At 37.2% G+C, this 25,812-nt stretch overlaps 1 protein-coding gene across 18 annotated transcripts in view; it reads right to left on the reverse strand.

Annotated features, from left to right (window-relative positions):
• The window catches only part of KMT2C (lysine methyltransferase 2C), a 253,793-nt gene that overhangs the window by 14,203 nt on the left and 213,778 nt on the right, over positions 1–25,812 (reverse strand). For 14 of the 18 annotated variants that reach the window (XM_076006746.1, XM_020289638.2, XM_076006744.1 and 11 more), the window contains 15 exons: positions 23,659–25,481; positions 22,255–22,366; positions 19,600–19,678; positions 18,011–18,074; positions 15,966–16,198; positions 11,637–13,355; positions 8,643–8,855; positions 7,775–7,939; positions 6,223–6,364; positions 5,928–6,078; positions 4,265–4,443; positions 4,014–4,150; positions 2,730–2,979; positions 1,492–1,631; positions 970–1,077 (listed from right to left, as the gene is read on the reverse strand). In XM_076006746.1, the coding sequence (XP_075862861.1) occupies positions 970–1,077; positions 1,492–1,631; positions 2,730–2,979; positions 4,014–4,150; positions 4,265–4,443; positions 5,928–6,078; positions 6,223–6,364; positions 7,775–7,939; positions 8,643–8,855; positions 11,637–13,355; positions 15,966–16,198; positions 18,011–18,074; positions 19,600–19,678; positions 22,255–22,366; positions 23,659–25,481 (5,515 nt within the window). The remainder of the gene's footprint in view (positions 1–969; positions 1,078–1,491; positions 1,632–2,729; positions 2,980–4,013; positions 4,151–4,264; positions 4,444–5,927; positions 6,079–6,222; positions 6,365–7,774; positions 7,940–8,642; positions 8,856–11,636; positions 13,356–15,965; positions 16,199–18,010; positions 18,075–19,599; positions 19,679–22,254; positions 22,367–23,658; positions 25,482–25,812) is intronic. The other 4 variants (XM_020289640.2, XM_076006745.1, XM_012786232.2 and 1 more) reach the window with 4 other exon arrangements.

Raw genomic sequence — 25,812 nt, forward strand, 5'->3', positions numbered from 1 at the left:
ACTAGCTAATTTAATTCGTTCAATGGAACAGTGTTTTTTGTTAAACCAAGTAAGAATGTTGCGACGTCATCTCCTACAAGTTCATCTCCGCTCTGAGATTCCTGTCTGTTGATCTCAGGCTTAATAAACTGGCGTAAACGTCAGAGAAGGGGAAGGAGCCCCCGTCCACAAACAAATCATACTTTTTCCTGGGGCTCAGCACCTCTGATCCAGCGGCCGAAAGAAGCACGCTGACAAACTGTCTGGTGAAAAACCAATTCCTTCTTTTATTTAGGGCGATATATTTTCATTTGAAGTCTAAATTTTATCTGTCACATAGCCTGGACTGTACTGCAGGTATCCTGGAGAAGACTGCCTGTTAAAAAATACTCTCTAGAACATTCTTCTGTGAAAGACACACTGGAGCAGCCACCTGGAGGAATGACTGCCAGCATTACTGATTATTATCAGAGCAAAAAAGCTTCCTGCAAAACATATGCTTAAAAATATATCATTGATATCAACTACACATTTAGATACACTCAAACTATACAAAATCAAGTAAAGCAGACCTTTTCCATAATGGTCTGTCTCTGGTGGTTTTTTTCTCTCAAAAAGCATGAAGAGACTTAAATTTTACTTTTGAATAGGATTCCCTATTGGGGTAAGGTCAATAAAAAGCACCTTTTAAATGTTAATTAAATTAATATATTTACAACCAAATCAGTAAAATTAAATATTTTAGTACTCATGTTCTATTTGGTTCTGAACATTTAAAATGTAATTTAAGTCTGCCTACTTCTGTCAAGAGTGACACAGATCAAGACTATGGGAAGCTCACTTTCTCCACGTGATTAGCATCTGCTAAGGATCTTCCCACACAACAGCTCCATGAAGGTAGGGAACTTATCTGTTTTATTCATTAACATATACCCAGAACACAGATATCACCCAGACATTGTTGATTAGTTGAGATTATCCTGATTTTACCTTGCTTTCTGAGTTTTTTGCTTGTGCAGTTGATGAATAAAGAATAAAGCAGTTATTACTACAAAAAACAATGTCCTTTTCCACTCTCCTAGAATTTTCTCGGAAATCCTGAAAAGCAAAAAGAAATGTGTGGGGATCTTAACAATTCAAAATTTAATAAAAACAGAATCTATATACATTGTTGATATTTATGTTTGTTCAAAGTGGGAGTGGTTCTTTATCTTAAAAGTATAATAAAAAGGTCACTATGTCCCAGTATTTAGCACATAATAATTTAGTCATAGAGAAAATAAATGTACAAAACCAAACTATACTGTCCATATTTCACTCTATTTTAAAACATGTGGTCCTCATGATATTCAGATTAACAGCTTGCTGGAGCTATTTGGTGTTAAGCCCAAACACATCTAATATAAGCTGATCTGCTGGCAGGAATGTGTCCTGTCGTGCCACCACAAAGTCTTCACTGCCAAGGACACTGTTACTGGGGGTAGGAGGTGAGGTCATAGAATAGTAAAGTACCTTGTTTCCAAAGGTCAGATCCTTGAATGATTTCCGCACACCGCTTCCAAGAATAACTACTTTACAGTGACAGCACCACTGCGGCCTGAGAGCTGTACTTTCTGTGACACCATGACTGGAATCCTTATACCCAGAGAGACCTAAAGGCAATCCACTGTAGTTAGTGATTAAACCTAACCTATGACACAAGGTGGTACATGGTGTAAAATTATGCTACATCAATTTACTATATAACATAGCTTGTTAACTTATTCAATAATAAAGATCTCATCTAAGTGATGGTTACGGGGCATCTATTAGTAACACTTGGGTAGAAATAAAGAAACATGCCTGTTCTCAAAACAGCTGGGAAAACAATGCTCATATGAAAGAAGAATCTAACAAAACGAAGCCAGGATATATTAATATTCAGTCTAGAATATTAAGAGGAAGTCAAGAGGAAAGAAGGATTACTACTTTCGTTTAAGAACTGAGATGATACAAAAAACATTTTATGAAAGATGAAGAGGTATGTGTATAAGAGTCTTAAATAAGCACAACTTGGGATGAGAAAGCATGAGGCATACTCAGAGCGCGCCATTCAGGTAGGGTGTGATGGGAGGAAGGAACAGGAGAAATGCAAGCGACAGAAGCAACTAGAAGCTAAGAGTTCAAAAATCCAATACAGCCTGACTTTCAAAAGGAATTTAAAGATGAGAACTGAGAATAGAAGGGTAAGGACAGAAACAGGACTTCAAGGAAACTGGTGAGCAAGAAGACCAGAGGAAGCTGGGCCAGCCTGCGAGCCCAGGGGGAGGCTGCCACAGAGACAGGCAGGGACATGGCAGCACGGACGGGCTGAGGCCGCCGCTCTCCTCCGCAGAAGTGGGTGGCACAGGCACCTCTGTGGGAAAAGGAGGGCCCTGTGTGATGGAGCAGAAGTAAAACCAGAGGAAGTGAGCCTAGAGGGCAGAACTCTCACCACATGGTGCAAGCACAGTGGAAGGGGCTTGGGGTTCTGTGCAGAAAGCTGGCACACAAGTACTTCAGGGTCAACAGCATGATATAATACACATAGCAAAGCACTAAAGGTCAAATCACACCACAGAATCAGAATACCCACAGATGGTTAACTGACCAAGGATCACACACCAACATGTTACTTGTTACTTACAAAAAATTAAATTGAAATTTTAAAAAGAGTAAAGCTTAACTTTTGATTCAAGTATGAATTTGACATTAACAAAAAGCTTGCTCACCATTGCTTGTTGGAGGAAATGGTACATTAGGCTGCTTCAGCCGGTACGGGCTCGCTAATTTGGGAGGGTTTGCAGATCCTGGAGGAGGCCCACGAAGAAGTAAATGCTGTCGATACTCCAAACCTGGGTTTACTCTGTGGCTACTGACCAAACCCACAGATGGAACATCTGGAGCGTTACTAACCTCATAGCTGTTAGGAATTCTAACGTGAAGAAGGTCGGAAAACGCAGCCACAACACTGCTGATGTTCTAGAACCAAATGCGAACACTGTGTCACTCACCCAGAAAGCAGCAGTAAACCACCGAAGAAACACATACTTAGGATAAATAATATCTTCATAATACATATATTGCAAGAAAAATCCAATGACTTTTATTCAAAGTCTTAGGGAAAAAAGTGTTTTAATGGACCAATATCTGAATAAAGCTTTCATAAACAGCAATCTTCATGGAAGGATTCCAATTAACATTAAATATTTGGGAACACAATAAACTATTTTAGTTTCCTTAACATCTGACAGGTGTAAAGGACACACCACAAGCAGTAAGCTAAACCTTGTCCATTTCAGAGCTGGTCAGAGAGCTCTCTTCTAAGGGCTTCTTTCCAGCTCCAGCCAAAAGTCTGGCACAATCCGCAAGAACATATAAAAGTCACGCTACTGCTATGCTTTGTTGGTAGCCAAAACGTCATGTCAGTGGACTATTAGGTTTGATCTCTAATGAAATGTCTTCACAGAATTCAGAGTTAAAAAGAGTAAAAATTCCTCAGTAAATTACTAGTGCTTGACAAAAGCAGCTGCTGTCTGAAGAACATTCCATCGCATTTGCAAAACTTTTACTGTTGATAAAGTTCTTTCCCGTTGCTTCATTTTCTACAATTATGAAAAGGTTTTTCTCTAAAGTGTTCTCCTAAAATATACATCCTTTAAGAAAAAGTAAACTCGAACTTCCCTTTAATAATTTAATACTTAACTATAGTACTCAATGGCAGCCAGCATCTATTGTTTCTTGACTTCTTAACAATGACCACTTTGACTGGAGTAAGATGGTATCTCACTGTGGTTTTAATTTGCATTTCTCTGATAATTAGTGATGTTGAGCATTTTTTCATAAGTTTACTAGCTGTTTCTATGTCTGAAATGTCTGAAACCATCAGTCCTACTCTTAACACTGATCTTTCATCTTTACTGGTCTCCCTGTATGCGTTTTACTGTTAGACACCTGATACAACTTTAGACATGGGGACATACTCTTTAACATTAGAAAGTCATTTCATAGTTTACCTCAGCAGCTGCAGGATGCAGGGTAATTGCTACAGATATGAGACCTGATCTGGGACCATTTGGGGATGAACCGAAAGGTGATGCAAAATATAAAGTGCCTGGCTCACTTTTGATGTCATTCCTTTTTGATTCTGAACCTTAATAAGTAGGAAAAAAGAAGAAGAAAGGAGTATTAATGGCTTTTCAAAATGAAAATATTTACATCAGTAAATTGGCATAAAGAAAATAAGGCAGCCAAGTATTTTCCTTACTTTTCCCAGCAGTGCTAGGAAGAATTGGAATGATGGGGGATGGCACTGGCTCCGGAGGCTCCTCTTTGACCAATGACAGGTCCGGATACCGGCTCACTTCCACCCCAACCACACTCTCAGGAGAGGACGAGGGAACAAAGCTTTCGGGAGTATCTCGATCACCACAGTGATCCTGTATCCTGAAAGAAGAACACGCACACACATCAAAGCATGCAAATCCACCACCGGGGGCTTCATGCACCAACCCCACTGAATCTGTAAGTACAATAAATAGCAAGGAAACCTGGGCAATAGCAATGAGAGAAGTAGCAAATGAATCAGCTCAACAGGGAATCTCTTGGGAAAAAAATATAAGAAATATGTTTAACTGTAAAATAATTTAAATGGTATGTTTCCTTCTAACGAAAGCTTCAGCATAAAAATTTAAAGACCCACCAAGAGGAAGATGTTTAGATTATAACGTAACAGAAAGGATGGATACTAAGATCACTGAGACTATGAGGATACTCTGGCGACTTTGAAAAGGAAAGACCGGTCGGAGCACATACCCAGCAGCCACACCAGCACACAGCCGGCTATGAAGACAGCCGTCCTGTGGCTGCTGTTTACAGTAGCAGGGTGGGAGAAAACTTGGTCATTTATGGCTTCACGGGCCCTTATTTTTCTTAACTGATAAAGAAGAAAGAAGGGGAAGGGAAGGGGAACAGGGGGAAGGGGAGGGAAAAACAAAGAAAGGCCTAGTCCCCCCTGTTGAGTCCAAGACCTAGTTAGCAGGGTAATCGTGAGGTGTCAGGCTAAGTCATAGGACAGCCCCGTGAATCTGCTGTCTCTCAGCCCTCATGCAGAGGATGCTGCCGTGCTGGAGGAGACCCAAGACAGGTTTTCAGACAGAGCCCCATGAAATCCAGGGTAGGCAGAGCAGACACCTGCTCCAGGTCATCAAACAGGCTAGGAAGCCGCCTCCCACAGTTGCTGACAGGGAGTGCTGTGCCCTATTAACAAGTGGGAGGATTTCTAGCAGGAGAGAGGAGACCTGGATTCTAAATCTGAACAAATCATTCTCCTCTTTGGTCCATAGTTTTTTTCACTGACAAAACAAGGGACTTAGACTAAGTGAATGTCTCACCAAATACAGGGTAGTTGGGAATTTTCCAAGGAAGAGATAATAATTTAATGATGTATGTAAGAACTCCCTGGATTTAATGAGTTGGGTAGTGGGTATCTACTAAGGGAACCTGATTCTCCTAGTTAGAATCTTGGGGATAGAGAATTGACAAAAAGAGGTTTAAAAACTCTAGACAGACTAGTCCTTAAACTCTCTTCCATGATAGCATTCTCTGGTATCTGCGAGTGCTACTCCTTCGTTTTAGACATCTAGGAACATTAATAAACCCAACAAATCACATTAGTAGCTTATAAAAGACAATAATCTTTGAAATATTTTGCATAGAGATTTTCCCCTGCCTTAATGTCTATTAATTATGTTTACGTCCCTGTAAGATTTAAATAATGCAAATTATGTTTAACAGTAATAATGTCTTATAAACTTTAAAATATGAAGATTCACCAAATTTTATTCCTCAAATTTTTACATGGTATTCCTATAGACGTTATGCTAAATACATACATACATTAAAAAAACAAAAGAAATAATAACTTCTACCTCAATTCTTCCTGATTGTTATGAGGTGGTGTTGGAAGTGAAGCTGGAACATCAACTGTCTTTGGGCCTTGAGCAATAATAGCTCTGGCTAACAAGTCATCTTGTGGTCTGAACGGGAGATGAAATGGTTTAGGTCCCAGAGTTTTAGTAACTGGAAAGGCAAAAACACAAAACCATAAATACATTTAGCCAAAATTGATAAATGGGTAGAACTTTACAAGTCTACTATTTCATAATATATAGCTAGCAAAGACACACTCCTCAAAAGTATGAAATTTGGAGGCTATAATCATACCTTCATGGTTCACTAACACTCCAGCTTTTCCAGCAAGTTCTTCAGTTGTTGCAAAACCATTTGCCATCTTCTGACAAGCCATAGGAGGTGGTGTAGGAGGAAGAGAGGCAGGGGGTGTTGGAGGATTACTTAAATTATTCTGCTGCAGGAGACCAAAAAATTTTAAATTATATGCTACTGAGCAAATATGCAATGACCTTGCTAAAACTTAGCTCTGTGAATTTTTGGCACATGGAAGCTATAGAAACGTAATCAAGATGCATCTTCATTCCCAAATGCACACCAAGAAGGAAAAAAATACAAACAAGGCCAAGAGGCTTTTTAGTAGAATACTCATGATTTGATGGACTTATCAATTTGCTAACTTTACACCCAGCTTGACTATTTAGCTTTGAACTTAAGAGGTAAATTTTCATCATGCCTGATTCTATCTTATGGAATTCTTCAAGTTTCATGGTTATAGTGAAAGGATAAATTTAAAATTCAATCAATAAATTTGTAAAACATTATCAAAATTTCCTTTATTAAATTTCTGAATATATGCCCTAGTTCTATGAAAAGCTTAAGAATCTGTTGTCCTAAACCTGTAATTGTAACTCACATTCCAGATATTAGAATGTGGATTGTCTAAGACCTCTAAAAGAAGTAAAAGTAGCAGCAATAATAGTAAAATGACTAAATCATTAACAAATGTAGTTCTCTTTAAACATCTCTCCCAGCTTAACATTTGCCACCAATTTCTCATTTATTTATTAGTTTCTCAAGGAGTGCTAGAATCTACCGATACCACCATGTAAATCAAGTGCAAGGTGAAATTACAAATCTTGCAAAGATAATAGGGTTTCATAAAGATGAGAAAGTGCTGCTGGGAAACAGCCTGCACCAGGCACACTTAGAAGAGTTAAGACAGTTTCTAACTGAAAGGAAAAGCTAACAAGGACAATAAATGAAACATGAAAAAAGAATTATTTTAATATTGTCAGAAGAGAAGCTTCTGGAAAACATGATATTCTCAAATATTTTTGCAAAAATGATCTGTTTATGTAAGTCAGATGTGAATTAAAGGTATCTTATGATGCTATCATAAAACCTAGCTAAAAAAATACTAAAAGATAAATGTGATTTGGTTTGATAAACAGTCTATGCATCAGTGCATAGTTACAATTAAGTACCTAGATTATTAGATAAAATACATTTAAAATATTTTTAATTTCACTTTTCAAAGTAAAATCCTAAGCATGCTTTTTTATTCTATTTACTATGAATTTGGATTCATTTTAAGAGTTAATAAAAGGTTACAAGGATGTAAGTACATCCTCCACCATGGAAATACATAATGAATATTTCTCACAATTTCTATTCTTATCTATATAAAAATTTCAAATGTTCATGTTAGAAGCACTTCACTAGGTAAAATTAACCTTGTAGCTGAACTTAAGTTTTAATGAAACTTGGAATTTCAGATGTAAACTAGGTACAAAAACAAGATAAGCTCTACCAATTCTGGTATGTTATCCACAGATGAAGGTAACACCTTAGCAAAGAAACCTACCTTGTAGATCAATTGAGAATAGTAGTCTGAAACCCCTTCAAGGGTAGCACTGCCAAAAGTTCCTAGAAGTCGATTTCCACTATTAAATTGGCCACTGCCATAAGGAAGAAAGTGTGCAAAGTTCACTCCAATGATTGGTTCCATTAGAGGGAGCAGAGAGAGCTGCTATTAAAAAACACATTTAAGAGTAATGTACATGGTAAACAAAACCGAGTGTTTCTCAACTTTCTAAGCCTGAAACAACTTAGTCAAATAAGGCTTGAGAAAAATGACACTTAAAAATTTCAAGTATCAAAATGCTGGAAGTGAGAAAGACTACAGAATCGTTGAGACATACTTAAAAATAAGCTTTGTTCCTATATCTCTCCTAAAGGGATGCTGCCAGGCATCTAACAGGAAAAACACATTTCTTATCTTTGTTCAGGAAAAACCAGGGCTTAAAGTAAGGCTAGGCACTACCAGCGACACTCCGAGTGGCCATCTCCTACCTTCTCTACCGACTACAAAGGTGTTAGCATTTACAATGGGGAGGGTCCAGCGGCTGCATTTCTTCGGATCCAGAGTCACAAGTAATGGGGACAGATTTTTTTCTTGGTGCTGAGGCTACTCCTTTTGAACATAAGTAAATCTTGACCATCACCTATCAATCCATCTGTATTACTGTAAATTTCATGTGCCAACAGGATATGGCACAAATGTCCTTGGAAATAGGAAGTCTAGTAGATTTCTCTTCAGATGTCTTTAATCCCTGTAACTCTCTACTTTAATGAAGAAATTATCACAATAAAGTTTCAGTTGAAAAGTGTTGAAAAAGCATTTGATCTCTCATGTTCTTGAATTTTTAAAGGAGCTGCTACAAATGACTCACCTGTTTCATGTGGGTAAACGTGTCAGTATTAGAGTACATAGCTTGTTTCTCCTCTTCGTCCTTTTTCCTTTTCTTTGAGCGAGGTGCTGCTTTCTCACCAGTCCTCTGAGTCCGTTTGCTTCGTTGTTTCTTAGTTTCACTTCCTCCATCTGTTTTTGGCAACTGGTTGTTGCCACATCCAAAACCACCTTGCATTTGAGCCCCCAAAGTTTGCTAATGTAATTGGAAAGGTTAAGAAATAAGTGAACTATTCACATGTTTGGTTTTCAGTTCATGCTACTCCAGCTCCATCCCATGACTCATCTTCCTAACATGGGCACTAAAAGTCAAGGAGGGAAAATAGACAGTGGTGTCAAGTGCTCTGTTTTCTGAAAAGATCATCCTTTTCTTCAAACATTACTTTCAAGTATAGAAATCAGTAAGCTGTCAAGCTTGAGGAAAGAGAAGAACTCCTACATGTGGCAGACCCCTTTCTGGCAAAGCATCACCCCTCATGCTGACCACACTGGGGCAGAGGAGCCCCCTGCTCCGGCTTGCTGGCCACAGCAGAGGAGGAAATGCTCTTTGGTGACTGGAGTACCTCTGCATAGTGGTCTTGGTGAGTTACTTTGAGTTCCCTTAGGAACCGGTGAAATACAAGATTTGCTGAAACAAGCCACAGGCTCCAGAAAAGCTTTACAGCCTACACATCTTAGGTGAAGAACAGCAAGCCCCAGAAAGCAAGGAAAGGAAACAACACTGGTCCTTCAAATTAGCTCACAATCACACATTTGACTGAAAAATAATGGCTATATACTTTAAGTCGATGGCAGAGAATCTAGATGGTAACACATAAACCTTTTCTTTATTTTTTTGTCCTTACAAAGTGAGACTAAGCCAAGCCCTGAAAAGGCTTTTAAGGATAATGCTATGTGTACCTTAAAATACAGAAATATTTTCAGGCTCTGTTATTTCTAAACTTAATATTGATACTTTGCTATAGATAATTACAGCTGCTGAGGTTACTGTAATGAATTCTGTGTTGAATCTTGGAGGCTTTTGAAAATTATGGTTTCTGTTATATTCTAAATGGCTTAGAACATGGGTGGTAAACTTTTTATGCAAAGGGCTAGATGGTGAATATTTTAGGCTCTATAGGCCATACAGCCCTGTCATGGTTATTCAGCTCCATCCCTGTAATACAAAAGCAGCCACAGACAATTTGTAAATGAATGGTCTTGTCTGTGTTCCAATAAAACTTTTAAAATTTGTGGGCTTGAATTTTGTATAATTTTCATGTGTCACAAAACATTACTCTTCCTAAGATTTTTTTTTCACCCACTTAAAAATGTAGAAATCATCCTTAGCTCATTCAAGAAAGTAGGGAGGTGGAAGCAGGATCAGACTGCTCACCCTTGGGCTGGATCAGTGGTTCTCAAAGGGTGGTCTCCAGCATCGGCCCCTAGGACTGGCCAGAAATGCAAATTATCTGGTCCCACCCAGGCCTATAGAATCAAAAACTCTGGCACAAGGGCACAGCAATCTGTGTTTCAACACACCCTCCAGTGATTTTCATACATTAATGTTTTAAAAACCACAGACAGACCTAAAGACTGCTTCTCCAACTTCACACACATACAAATCACCTGGTTCATGAGTTTCTGCAGGTCTTAAAAAGCTCCCAGGTGATGTGGATGCTGCACTTTGAGCAGCAAGGGCCTATGAATTTCTTAATTGGCTCAGAAGAGACTAATGGTGCACAAGATGCAGTCCATGCCCTTCAAGGAGGTGTACAAGTTGCCACATGAGCACACAGGCTTTACTACCTATCTGAGGATTGGCTGAGCTGAGAAAAGATGATTCCAGAACTGAGTTTTAAAAGATAAAAATATATTGGCTAGATACATAAAAGGAGGAAGAGTAGAGCAGGCAGAAACAGCTGCATGTGGCCTTAAATTTAAATGGAAGGATGAAAACAGAAAAGGAATTTGCACAGCCTTCAGTACTCCTAGGGGCCTAAGACACCTTGGAAAGTGGCTAAAGATTGGGGTGGACAGTTGGGTAGGTTTGCTGAAAAAGCATAACCACTAATATTTTCAAAAATTACATATATCTATCAAGTCAACACTCCATCTCTACTAAATGGTCAAAGACAAATAAGAGAAAACAAAAAGTCAACACTTCCTAAAAGATGAGCTTCATTAACAATTGTAAAATTGCAAATTTGGACAACTAAATATACCACTCAACCCCTAGTCAGTTAAAATATGGAAATGATAGAATCCAATCTGAGAAGCACTCTAGGGAAAGCTTTCTAAATGCACCAGTTATAACTCAGGCAGACCAATTCCCATGACCCAAAAGCCCCCATTTTAGAAATATCTGAATGAAGTTAATTGAAATGAAGGGGAGGGATTCTTGTAAAGGTGCATTTACAATTAAGCTCCTCATACAAATGAAAAAAACAAAAAGAAATCCAGTGTTAATAACTTAAAATAGGTAGAATATTGATACATGGATAGCTACAAAGGTAAAGTAGTATCTCCATGTAAGACACACTTGCAGAATGTTAAGTATTAATACATTGTAACACAATGGGTTCCCAGTGTGGGTGCTCCCTGAGAGCCCCCAAGGCTATTCAGGAGTGCTTGAGCTGCCCTGTTAAAAAGGATGATGGAAATTATGCACTTATTACAATAAAGGTGCATAGACATTTACTTCCTTTGCTTTCATGAGATTAACTCAGTGTGGTAATAACCAGTTACTCCATATCATATTGTATATGAAATATAATACATTTCTTTGCTTGTTTAAATAAATAAACAAATTTATTACTCAGTATAGTTTATGGATATAAGTAAAAACAGGTTTCATGGAGGTAGAAACAACTAAAAAATGGCCCCTTAGAGTAAAAAGGCTGCAAAATGGTGTTGAAATTAATATAGTCATTGGTACTAATCTGCTATAAGTATAAAACTAAAGAAGAAAAAGTTGTTGTTTCCATGGTTCACTTACCAATCCTTGAGCTGGGTTTTGCTTCTCAACTAGTTTATTATCCTTTGTACAGTCATCCTCTGCACAAAAACTGCCTTCAGGTTTTTGACTTAAAAGGGAAGATGATTTTTTATTTTTTAACAAGTGTTTCAGAAGTTCATTCCCTGAATCTCCTTTGGCAGCAGAGGTCCCGACAGAATGGGGAGGACTCTGTGCTGAGGAGACAGGACAGGCGTCGGCATTTTCTTCTACCTTACTACCAGTTTGTTCCTCCAATTTAGGCTCCTCTTGGCCTGGGCTTAACTCTGTCTCAGCCTTTTCCAGTTTTATCTCTTCAATTTTGGCAGGAGTTTCCATGGAGACCTTGTCCACCTCTGCATTTGCATAAGACTGTTGATTTGGAGTTTCTTGTGAGGAATCACCGTTGGGCAGTCTGCTCTCTAATCCTGCACACGGCTGGCCTGCTGCCACACTGGGAGTGGACTGGCCAGCTGGCTCCACGGATTCCTGCTCTGCTTGTGGAGGAAGCTCGCTGGGTGTGCTCCCTGCAGGAGTGGAGGTGGTTTCTGCAATGCTTGGAGTCAGTGGAGCAGTTATATCTGAATGGGGAGTTGACGGTGCCTTGGTGGACTCTGCATCATCATCTTTCTTCTTTTTTCTTGTTCTTTTCTTTTTCCCTTTTTCTTCTGGAATTATATCAGAATACAACTGAATGAGAGATTGGGATGATCCTGGATAACTCTGCCCATGGGTTACAGCAGGGTCTGGGCCACACGGGAGACTGCTACTAGCTGCAGCAGGTGGTGCTGGCAAAGCAGGTGTAAAAGGAGGCCTCACTGGAGACTGCTGGAAGCTGGTTCCAGGAAGACTCCCATGTCCCTGCTTAACAGGATGGAAATTTGGGCTTCCAACAGGTATTGATGATGAATCAGGAACAAATGAGGGAGGTCCTACCTGCCTTCGCTCATTGGTTTGCATGAAAGTTTGGGTGGAGGGTGAATTAACAGATCCTGGCTGTATACCCTGCTGCTGTAAAACCTGCCCCATTTGCTGCTGGTGTTGTGGAGACTGAATAGGTCTTGGGGGTTGCATAAAATCACAAGGTAGTTCAGAGTTATAGAATGGAATCTGGGACACAGGCGTCCTACCACTTATCTCTGAGCCCACCATGCCATGCTGTTCCATTTCCATCCTCTGCTGCAAAGCTCTTTGTCTATCTACTTCTTGCATGAGCTGGATTCGTTGTCTTTCCTGCTGCTCTCGTAAACGTTCTTTACGTTCCCGTTCTTGAAAACTTTCACTAAAGGGGTTGTTGTCATCAAACTCTACCCGTGGAGGTGGTCCACTCTGTGGATTTGCATTTGACGCTGCCCCTGGGGCTGGTGTGCAAGTTTTGAGTGGTAACTGGTTAACTGGAGGCTGAATCCTAGGAGGATTGAGGGGGAGATGAGCAGGAGCACTGCTGGGTTGCCATCCAGGTAAACTAGGCATTCTAGCAGGACTGCTATGGCTAGGAAGGACTGCTGTGTGCTGCTGGTGCTGGTGCTGAAGCTGCGGTGGCACCACGGGAAAGCTGGGCTGGCTCATGGTGGGTGGAGTGGCACCCGGAACTAGGGGTGGCTGGGGCTGGACACCAGCCATCACAGCAGGCGGGGCCATGGCACACTGTTGCTGCTGCTGCTGCTGCTTGATTCGATAATCTTCCATCAGCTCTGCATGCTCCTTCTGCTGTTTACGAATCTGGAATTAAAACAATGATTCATTACTCATTTACAAACACAGGTACCAAACTAGAATACTGGCTTATGATTTTGGTGGGGACTACACAGAAGGTAGTTAGATCTTATAGGGGCAAAAATATTTTGCTTAGGCATGGCAAAAAAAAAAAAAAAAAATCGTCCAAAAATTGGATTGAAAAGACTGTCAATCTTTTTAACAACAGGATTTTTCTAAAGTTATCTGTAAAAGCACTCCACAAATAAAATATCAAAAACAAATCCCCAAAACACTTTTCTGCAATAAGATTTGATATCTTACTGTGAAAGTCATGTAATATTTATACTAAACATCAAAAAATAAGTTAAATAATAAACAAGTTACTTATAAGAAGCAGCTAATTGTGATGACTTAGAAGTTACATTATACACAAGGTTAGAATAACAGATTTAACTCAAACTTTAACCATATACATGTTAATGTTTTCATTTCTTAAATATGTAAAATTGTACATTTTAGGAGGAGATGAATTACTAGCATGTATAACACACCACACCCCCAGTATTAATAGACTAGTTTGTAAAACTCTGAATTTAATGGATACCATACTCAAATTATAATTTCTAAAATCTATACAAGCTCCAAGATATTTTGATTAGTTTCTAAATAGGCTAATACTATAATGACTGACTAATGTCATTGAATTCATTCCAAAAATCGTTGTACCCTAATGTGCCAGATGCTATGGGACCAGATATCAACCATGGAGCAATTCGTATTGAGGTCCTCATCACCATCTTGTTTAGCAAGCTGGGGAATGAAGGGATGCAAAACATTGTGTATTTCAAAATCATTCAATTTTTAGATAAATATCATGCTAGTGTCCTGAATCCAATAGTTTGAACTGTTTTTCAACTTATTTTCTTGGGTTCCCCAGGTAGACTAATATATTTACTACAAATTATGGTGTTTGGTGTCTTTTCCAGTAGCTGTGTAACTCCTATGTTTTTGTTTTTCCTGCCCAGTGTACTGGTTAGAACTAATTACTGCTAGACTGATGAAGCAGTAAGAGTATATACACAGCACCTAGAACAGTATCTAGAACATATAAGGTGGTCATCCATGCCTTTCCCAGAATATTTTATAATACTTTTAAAAACATCATTATCAACTGCTTATCTTAATGAGACTACGCTAGATCTTTGGCTACTATAGTAAAATAACATATTCCACTTTTCAAGTATTAGCTTTTTAAATAAGATTTTAGCCATGGATATGCAAAACCTAGGCCCTCATCAAAAGATCTTATACAATTACAACAGAAGACAATAAAAGTGCTAAAACATACTCAATAAGAAATATCTTCAAAAGAATACTTACCTACAATAAACATAAAACCAGAGAGTGAGTTTAAAGAGAAAAGAAAACTCTCATTCTGGAAGAGTCCTAAACAACAGGAATTATAATCACCTTATTGTTGGGACATTTTTGTGGTAGCTATAGTTTGAAGACATATGAGTCCTAATCGCTAATGCAATAGTTAGCTATGAGCAAACATGTCACATAACCTCTACAATGAATCACCAGTTTATTTGTAAAATGGCAATAAATACTAATTTCTTCAAAAAGTTGTACTCACAGTTAGTAAGACATCATTAAGTGAAGGTGCTTGCCAAAGCACTTACTACAGAAGGCACTCACATTTTTATTGACCCAATCTACTCTAAACCCTGCTCCCTTCTCTAGCATTAATATTTGGATTTATTTTTAAATTTTATTAAAAAAATTAAAATTAACAATTAAAGGCGAAGTTTTCTTTTTAGTTATGCAATTCTATGAACTTGAACACATGTAGAGATTAGTGTAGCCATCATCACAATCAAGACAGAAGAGCTGTCACCCCAGAAAACTTCCTCCGCTCCCTCTCTCTTTGTAGTCAAACACGCCTCTCTAACTCTTAGCCAACACTAATCTATTGTTCACCTGTATAATTTTGTCATTTTAAGAATGTTACACAAATGGAATTAGTATGTAACCTTTTGGGATTGGCTTCTTGTACTCGGCATAATGCTCCTAAGATCCAGGTTGTTGCATTTATCAACAGTTCATTCTTTTTTATTGCTATGTAGTAATCCACTGTATAGCTGTACCAGGCTTTATTTTACCATACACATTACAGTTTTTGGTGACTATGAGTTGAGCTGCATAGTGTCATGCACAGGTTTTTGTGTGAACCTAGTGGATTTTTGATCCACTTGGGCAACTATACCTAGGAGTAGTCTCTGAACCCATTTTGAACCTCTTATTGTTTAATTTTAAATAAAATTTTAAAATGTTAACTTCTTTTTCAGTATTATCCAATTTGAATATTTTGAGAAACATCTGGTTTACAATGGATGGTAACAGCAAAATGGTTTCATTTTTCAGGAATGAGTCTTTTACATAAGATACGTCAATATATTTTAAGACCGAAATATTAAGAAATAATAAGGTCAACTCCAAGTGAAAAAAATACTTCCTGGGCCTGATTCTTGTACCACCTAACCCCAGGATCTCCCCCTGAGCCTGGCCTCAGGAAATATTCTACTCATTAACAGTTTTTGATGGTTTCTGTTTTGCCAACCTATTTATTACCTGTTCTAGCTGTTTCTGAACCATGCTCTGCTGTTCAGTAACATGTTTGAGTTGTTCAGCATCTTCTTCTGGAAACTCACGCCCAGCTTTCTTGGCAGTACGTTGCTTAGCTGACAGGGCCTTCTTAGATTTTCTGTGTGCACCAATTTGTTCCTCAAGATATTTCTGCTGCATCTGAAGAAGCTGTTGGGTCTCCTGAAGCCATTCTTCATACTGCTTACGTTGTGAATCATCTGAGGAAAAAATTAAGAATTCATCTGTGTTAATTTTCTAAAGGGCCCAATATTATAAAAGTTACATAAATTCATTTTGTAAGGGAATACAGTTTGACCATGACCGTTTACTAGAAAATATGATAACACAAATACTAATTAGACCATTATGTAACTATAAAATACAATTTTAGAAAAATATTTAATTAGAAAGTTAGAGAATACATATTCTTAGGACACTGGTTAATAGTTGTAAATACTACAAATCCAATCTTTGAAAAACAGAAGACTTATCTAACAGAATGCTTTTATCTATTAATGAATTTTCTAACCCACAAGCCAACCTATAAGCTAACTTATATATGCACTTTATTAGCTCAACTTTATAGAGTTTGAAGAGACAAAGTAAGACTTCTCCCAATAAGGTCTAGTGCATTAGATTAGATAATCAAGTCCCATGCTAATTTTCTTTAGTTCTTCCCTGTTTCTTAATCGTGAAAAAATGTCCTAAACTGAGAGGGAGGGAACTCACAATGTTTTAGAAAGGGCCAATTTAAAGTCTATATTTTATAAAGGAAATCCATAAATTGAAAACATTGTAATTTTTATTTTAATAATTTATACTTTTATAAATAAGGGGAGGGAATAGTTAACCATAAAATCTATGGTACTTCTATGACTATGATTAAATCTCCCCAAATAGTCATCTCTTCATCTTCTACCAACACTTCCTTCTTCATTCTGCAAGGGCACTTTACTGCACTGATGCCAAGTCACAAAAAAAAAAAAAAAAAGTCATCTTATGTAGTGAAATTCTGAATATACCTTTTTGACTCACTACAAGACAAAGAAATAAATAAATACAATTCGAAGAAGGACATTAGCTGAAAATAACATCAATGATAACAGAATATTGTCATACATTAAGAATCCAACCAAAGCCAATGGGCACAATAAAGCCAGAAAAAGCCAGTTGGTTACAGTCATTTACTTGTTTTTAATGCAAATGTGTATTCAAATTATAATCACAATTAATATGGGGGAATTTCAAAAGGTCAGACTTTGGGTTTGTTCCTAAACCCAGAAGTTCCAGTATATGTATGAACTTGAAATCTAGTCTACTAAATTTGAAGGGCATTTTTTCAAGAACAGGCTTTTTCACAAGATTTCAGAAGTTCTGCTTCTGGTAGAATGAGACCTACCGCAAGGAAAGCCTTTCTGGTTTCTGGAACCAGGAGAGCAGAGGTGAGCAAAATGAAAAATAATGGTGAAAAAAAAGTTAGCTAAACAGTCTGAAGATTTCAGAAAGGTTCAGTTTGGGGAGAACTTTAAATACTATCCTGAACCACCTTGGGACCCCTGAAGATAACTAGAAAGGATTCAGGGTGATCCTGCATACTTGACCTTCACACCATGCTGCTAGCCCAACTATTTCTAAGCATATTCCCTTTGTTTTTCCCATTTAGTGTCCTTGTCACTTACGCAGACAGTCTTCAGAGCAAAAAGTGGTTTAATTCCATAGACTGTAAAGTGCCCAATCTACATACGAAAACAGCAACAACAATATTGAAGAGAATGGGGAGGATGATTTTTTCTGTATTAAAATACTTATCTCTAACTATAATTCCTCATGCACAGTGGGAAAAAAAAGCAATGAAAATACATGCCTTGAAGAAAAGATGCCTAACAGGGCAGTGATGTTTACTGTAAGATGAGGGCACTTAGGCTTAAAATTATATACCTATACTAACTTCAAGTTTTTAGAACAACATAAATATAGTGCAAAAACAAGCAATCCCCAGAAAACATACAACTTATTAGATTTATACTTACTGACAAAGCCTGGACCAAAATTTGGAGGATTAGGCCTAGAAATCTGATGTGTTATACTGCCATCCTAAAATAAGTAAAATTTACAAATATGTTTATTCCACATTTCAGTTAAAGGGGAAAAATAAGAAAAAAAGAAACAGAAAGAAATGGAAGAAAAAAATTCTTTAATTTCCTAAGTCTTGATTTTTATAAATAGAATGAATTTAGTGGTGATGACCTAATTTCTGAAAACTTACTACTATCTCTGAGATATTATATTGTCTAGATTTTGGTGGAAAAACAATTTATGTTGAAGTAAAGGATTATTCAACAGAAATATAACATTAGGGTAAATCAACTGTTGTTAATACTAAGCTAAAATCTTACTTTTTGATTAAGTCTACCTGATTTCTACTGCAACCAGATTTAAAACACAGGCTCCAAATCTACTAAATGCCACTCCATACAGTAATTTATAACAAGAACTAATGTCCTTTAACATGCACAAATAATAAAAGAAAAAAACACTAATTAAAACATTAGTCTTATTTTTTACATGCGCCTGTAGTCCTAGCTACTTGGGAGGCTGAGGTGGGAGGATCACTTGATCACTTGAACCCAGGAATTTGAAGCCAGCCTGGGCAACATAGCAAGAGACCCTGTCTCTAAAATATAAAATTTATTTTTTTAATTAGTCTTATTTTCTAATTAAATGTCTTGTTTCTTTCAGTGTTACTGAATAATAGCTACTAATTTCACAATTTCCTGGCAACCACCTAATAAATTTTGAACAATGTTTCTCCAATTGTCACAAGTCGTTAGATATGAGCTGTACACAAGGTAACAATTATAAATGATACTAGCATTCAGAATGTATTATGTACAATCTTTATAATACTGCAAAGCATGTGCTATAACATTTGACACATCAGAAAACAGAGGCTAAAGAACTTGCCCAAAGTTGCACAGTAAATGTATAGTGGAACTGGAATTTTTTAAACTCAGCTACAAAGGCTTTTTCCATTATATCAAATGGCATCTTTCTTCTTTTAATTATGGAAAGGATATCAGCATAATAAATCTAAAGCATAGCTGTTAAGGCAAAAAGTAAAGCTCCAAAAGGACATACACTAGTCAGTGGCTATCTTTTTATTTACAGGCAGATATATATATTTTTTAAAATCACTGAAGAAAATATTATACACAAAATGAGCAGTTTTATTCCCTCAGATATACCTTGAAATTAAAAATATAGCAATTATACTACAAAAATTATAATCCTTTTCTGTCTATAGCATTTTTAATGTAATAGATTCATTCTAAAATGCAGGACATAAAAATGTCTTTCTGGAGTTAAAAGTAAAACCAAAAGCCTTACGCCTCTGGTTTCTCTCCAGGTGACTTTAAGTATATAGGTCCTTTTCAGAAATTAAAGCCAATTCTTCCAATCTTTATTTGTCTTTATTTTTGCTATACCAATAACATACACTGGCAGTGTTCTAAGGCTAGTACTACTTTCTAGAAGGGGCCTCACTATAAAGAACGAGTTTGGTGAGAAACACAGAAAAACGTGCATTGTGGAGTGACTAATTAATTACAAGCAGCACTACCTGAGGAATGGCTTGTGGTATAAGGTTATGGCCTTCACTGTTCTGTGTTCCAGCCAACGACTGGCCCATAAAGGGGAACCTGTAAAAACAAAGCACTAAGTATCAAATGATGTGCATTTAGAAATTGTTAATATTAATTAAACATTATTTTGAGCACTTAACAATGTTCCAGAGAAGAGAAAAGTAGTGGCAATGTCTTCCTCATCAAAACACTTACTATAAAAAGAAAAAAAAACAAAAAAACCTTACTAAAGCCCTCTTTTGTGTACCAAGCAGATTTCCTCCTCACTGCAACTCTTATTTAATGTGTATTCTTAGCACCCTTATCTCACTTGTGATGGAAGCAAGATTCAGAGACCATAAGTAACTTTCCCCAGAAGAACTAGTGAGGCTGCCGTAAGACAGCCGAGTTGACTCCAGAAGTTTTACTGTTATATGCTTCACTATGCCTTAAGATAAAATGAATTCAAGCCTTCAGAATAAAAAGATAGTGAAGATTTAGTTTTATTATATAAACCCTAAGAAAATTTTTAGTGTTCCAATCTTTATTAAAAATTGATAGCTTAGTTATTTTATATTCTAAAACAAAAGATATATCCCAATGAGAAGTTTCATATATTTTCAAACATTTCTTTATCTAATGTCAAAGCAAATAAAAAATTGATGACTGTTTCACTTGACCAGCCTTAAAAAAAAAGGAAATTGAGGACTGATCAAGATAAATCTATATGGTTAAAAATATTTGGTAAAGTATTACTTATTCTAATTAAAGCTATAAAAACCTCACAGATGCATTACTTCTTACATGAAAATATTTCCTCTTGAGTTACCAATGCTTTAACATATCAAGATACATATACAACAGAATTTTCAAATCATATTAGCATTTAAATTCTCTTCGGGCCTAGAATATAAGTTTTTAAATGTTTTACTCAGGTCTTTGATTCATCTATCACCCCTTTCCCTGCTATAGCCCAGGTGAGGAATAATTTCTTAATTCAAGTGTCACTCATGGGCTAACAATCTCATTCATCATCTCACGCTACTCTAAAAGGGGGCTACACTACTCTAAAAGGGAGCTACGCTACTCTAAAAGGGGGCTATCATCTCCATTTCTTCAAAACACTCAGTAGAATAGTAAACAGTATGTCTATATATGACTAATATCTAATTGGCAGAGATATGATGCTGATATATCAGATGCTAAAAGAGTTCTAATTCTGAGGTTTTAGCACTTAGTTTATTTTAAACTAAGTACTAAATAAAATTTAGCATTTCTTTCTATTTTGAATATAGGCAACAAACTAGAATAGTATTAGCAGTATTGTGACTGTCACTGATAGAAGACAGATTATTTCCCTATTAAGTGCTGCAGATACTGATAGGTCAGTTGTGTTCATCATTACTTTGATATTATGGTTTATTGCTAAATTTATTAATGTCATAAAGAACACATACACCATAAATTTAATTATATTTTAATAAGTGTATTTCAAGCATAACTGATTTCCTTTATAATACTATGTTTTGCTTTTCTGCATATAAAACATTCTAAAAAGAATTTCAAAGCCATCACTGGAATGTCAAGAAGATTCAAGAATTGACAAGGTTAGGAACCCCTATGATAGAGGAATAGTAAGAATAAATGCTGCTCAATAACAATCATTAGAAACCTCTCTCTCTACTTTGATCTCAAAAACGCACCTTAACCACATCCAAAGTATTTGAACAACTGAAAATAATTAAGCTCTTAAGAATTCAAATTTCTTTGAAGTATGTTCATCTTAAATTCATACAAATTTTATATTCAATAATATGATCATCCATATTCCTTTTTACCAAAAAAAAAAAAAAGTTTTTAACAAGATAATTAGGCTAAATTGAGGCTCTATGCTTGCTTTATAGAAGGAGGTTCTCAAAAGCAATATACGTAAGAATCACTCCTGGGTGCTCACTAAAAATACAAACATACAGGCAACAACCTCCAGGTAATTCACAGGGCTGCAGTAGAGCAAAGGAAACTGCATTTTTTAAAAATGACCCCATGATTCTATGATCAAAATTTAAGAAATGCTGCCTTATGACTATTATCTGTAGGAGGTATAAATACCCTAACTTCACAAATTCAAGTAGTCAAAAAACTTCCACAATTTTCTTTAATGAATAATTTCCATTTTTCTGCTAAAGTGAAAAGAAACTAACTCCTAACTTCCAAATGCCCTTTTATCTATTCCTCATAGTTTCCTCAGAATTTTTTTCTTATTCAAAATAACAGTTTGGGGACCTTTTTTTTAAGAGATGAATTCACAGTTACCTTAAGCACTCAGTATCTTAACTGAAAAATCTTACCATTAACAACACTGAAATGTACTTAAAAGAGCATACTTAAATAATTCAGATATCCTGATCAAGTCAATCTTCCAAATCCTTCTATGATATTTTGTTTACCTCTCTGAAACTAATGGAAACTAATTTCTTACACTAGTAAAAGCATTTTACATCTGATCATATTCAGCCAATATCACAACCAATTTAAATACTGTGCATTCCTAGAATATAGCTTTCTGAGTTTCTGTCTGCTCTTTCCAGGAATTAGTAATGATTTCATGCAGATCTACTACTTGCCCAGTAAGAACGAGAAGCACCTCCACCTACCTGCTCATCACCATTGGTGGCATGCCCAGATTGTTCTGTGCCATCACTTTATTTATGCCTTTAAGGGCCACCATTTTGGCTTTCATTATAGGATCTGTAATTGCATCAAAATCTAAAAAAGAAATATATTTTAAAGTTACTTATTTCATAGTACTTGGTTCAAGGTACTTAAGAGGTAATGCAAATATCACAAACATTATGTAATACATAGACTCTTACACCTCATTATTTAATAATCACTTATAGGATATTAGATAAGGAATTATGAGATGGTAATCACCTTATCCTGGATTTAATCGTATCTCAGTAATCTTTAACTGAATCATGCTTTAATATCTTATTCCCACAGGAATTAAACAAAAAGTCTGTCAAATTTAAGGGCAATTATAGCAATAATCTAAAGCAATACAATTCCCTTTCATCAAAACTTTTGCAACACTAATCAGCATGGTTTCTTTGGTAATGTAACATCATGAATAAGAATCTGCAGTTATTTCCAATACCAAGGAATTCCACCAAATTAGTTACCATTCTTGAAAGAAAAATGTATCAATTTCTTGAGGGTATAGTCTTATAAGGAGAGGCTACTGAGAAAAGTCCTTTTCGCACGTAAGTGAAAAAAAGAGCAATATGATGAAATTAGCAATATATAAAATAGGATGTCCATTGTTCAGAAGAAATATGCGCTTTGATTGCCAATTCTTACAGGCACTGAGGCATTTTGACTGCAGCATTCTTTTTTGTTTTTAAAATTAGTAAGCCATTGGGAACAAGTTAGAGAGGTTTACATGGCAAAAAGTTGCCAAGTGTTTGCTACATACACAAGGACCTTAAGAAGCTTTATTTCTATGATTTCCTTAAATTCATCTTTCTATGACTCTGAAAATACATGGCTGCATAGTTGGAAGGCAGGAACTAAAAAGATGACTCTAGTGTCTATTAAATAAAACCATAAATAATGGAACTGAGTGAGGTGTACAACTCATAGTTTTGAATCTATCTATTTACCTGGAAAGAATCTTCACTGCTTTCATTTTAAAGCTCAAGGAGGAAAAAGAAGGCTCAGAGCTCTATTCTAAATGTAGCTTTTGGGGTTTTGTTTGTTTGGGGTTTTTTCTGAGAGAAGGTCTCGCTCTGTTGCCCAGGCTAGAATGCAGTGGCATCACCATAGTTCACTGCAACCTCAAACTCCTGGGCTCAATTTTTCTTTTTTTGCTCAGGCTGGTCTTGAACTCCTGGCCTCAAGCAATCCTCCCCCCTTGGCCTCCCAAAGTGCTAGGATTATAGGCATGAGCCACCATGCCCAGCCTCCAAATGTAGTTTTAATAAAGAAATTGTAAAAGCATATTGCATGCCACCCTAATGCCCATAGTAATACACGTTGAGACCCAAGGGGATTCCTACCAATATTAGGGAAGAATGGTTCTGACCGCTGACGAATCATGGCTTGCATCTGCCTTTGTTGCTGCTGTTCTTGCCTCTCTTGATCCAAAAGATCCTGTAGAAGCAGAGGCTGTTCCTCTAGCAGGAGGGGCCTCTCTCTATTCTGCTGGGCCAAAGTCTGAGGAATCATTAGCTGCTGGGGTCCAGACATGCCACTGGTACCGGACTGACTTGTTAGAGGTATGGTTTGATTTGTAGGTTTTCCTGTCCCCAAACTGTGGTTAACTGTTGACTGACCCTGAATGAATCCCGGATTTACCTGCCCACCCTGAGAAAAAGCATGGTTTACCCTAGAGATCCCTGTTACATTAGAATTCATGGTATTATCCAAAACATGGCCAGGTGGTGCCATTAAAGGAGGCAAACTCGACACCTGATTGGAGGGTGAGGCCCGCAGAGTTGCTGGTGGTGATCCCAATGGCCTAACATCTGAATTGTCAGCTTTTTCATTAGCAAGTAAACTTGAGAGAACTGGAGTCGATCCACTTATGCCACAAGAGTTTACTACATCTTGAGCAGGCAGCTGAGTGGATGCCTGAATGACACTTGCACTGGAACCAGCAGTTTCTCGGTTAGTTCTATTCTCGAGTGTTTCTGGATCACAAGGCTGAGAACAAGTCTTTTCTCCATCATTTAGGTCCGTGTGAGCAGAAGCCTGTGAGCAGGGAGTGTCAACATTATCTTTACTCTCATCACTTTTCTCAATTTCACATTTGGATTCCACTTTAGAATTTGGAGACAGTACTTCCGTTTTTACCTCATTGCTAACAGTGGACTTTTTCTGTGGTGAATGTTTATCAGTGAGAACCACTGTTTTGTCTTCTTGCTCCTTTTTTTTTGGTTCAACAGATACACACTGATTATCTAACTTATCATCAATTGGAACATTAAGGTCTAGTTCCTCATTAAACATGTTTTTTTTATCTCCCAGGTCAAGTTCTGGATCTGTATAAGCAATGATATCAAACTCTCCTGACCTTAACAGGTCATCCAGGTTGGGATCATTAGTTTCCAAATTACCTAAGGTATCCAATTCATCTCCTTTGCCATCCTCTGTATCTAAATTTAAATTTTCAAGATCATCATCATCTAAGTCTTTGACTTCAACCCCCTCAAGGTCTTTAACATCCAGTTCTTTCACAGAAGGGTCATCGGAATCAAGTTTTTCTTCCAGACCATCGGAAGACTGGCTGGTTATCTGTAAATTATCTGGTGTTGTTTCAGCTGGTGTAGTTGTTGACAAAGGAGCCTCTGAAAATTCTCCACCTAACGAGTGACTCAGAGACCTCATGACCATAGAAGATGAATGGACAGGATGACCTTGCTCTTGCTGAGATGGTGGCACTTGTTCCAAATTTGGATGTACAAGCAGCTGATTAGGTAGGCCTTGGGGAGGTCGTCTCATGGGGTCTGTGTGTCTTGGGCCTGCAAAGTCTGGCCGGGGAATGAAGTTTCCATGTCTTGCATGAGAAGGTGCCTCCACAACGCTGCCAGGAGGAGCATTGAAAGGCAGCCGTGGCCTTCCATCAGGGGCCCTGTGCCTCAATTCAATAAACGCTTGGCCCAGTATGTTGTGCTGCTGCACTGGTAGACTCTGCGGTGGAAAATGCTGAGGAAGCCCAATTGGGTTATTCATTTGTGAGTTATTTAAAGGCCTCGGCATATCTACAGATATTGATCTTCTCAGCTGCGGAGGAACTCCAGATCCTTGTATTTGTTGAGGAGGCCCAAGGAAGCGTTCCTGACTTGACATGACACCATGACTACCTCCTGGAAACCCAAATCTAAAAAAAAGAAAAAAAAAAAAATAGCATTATGCTAAATTTAGAGTTAGGCTGAAAAAGGAAAAGTATCTTCAGATTAAATTGTAGATACAAAATTAATGTTGCCATATGACTTAGCAAAAAGAAAACTACCATGATTTTCATGATTCAAAAGTTCTTAAAAGTATCCAAATGCAGGTAAGTTTTTGCTAAGAACCCTATAATGAATACTATATCTGAGATTTAAAGGCTTATGTTCTAGCAGATCACATAAACAAAGGAACAGCCACCAAGCAAATGGAACCGACTGATGAGAAGAAAACACCACTACTACAGTTTCTGAGTAAGAGTC

The sequence above is a fragment of the Microcebus murinus genome, chromosome 9 (assembly GCF_040939455.1).
Source record: "Microcebus murinus isolate Inina chromosome 9, M.murinus_Inina_mat1.0, whole genome shotgun sequence".
In the NCBI taxonomy this organism is placed as follows: Eukaryota; Metazoa; Chordata; class Mammalia; order Primates; family Cheirogaleidae; genus Microcebus; species Microcebus murinus.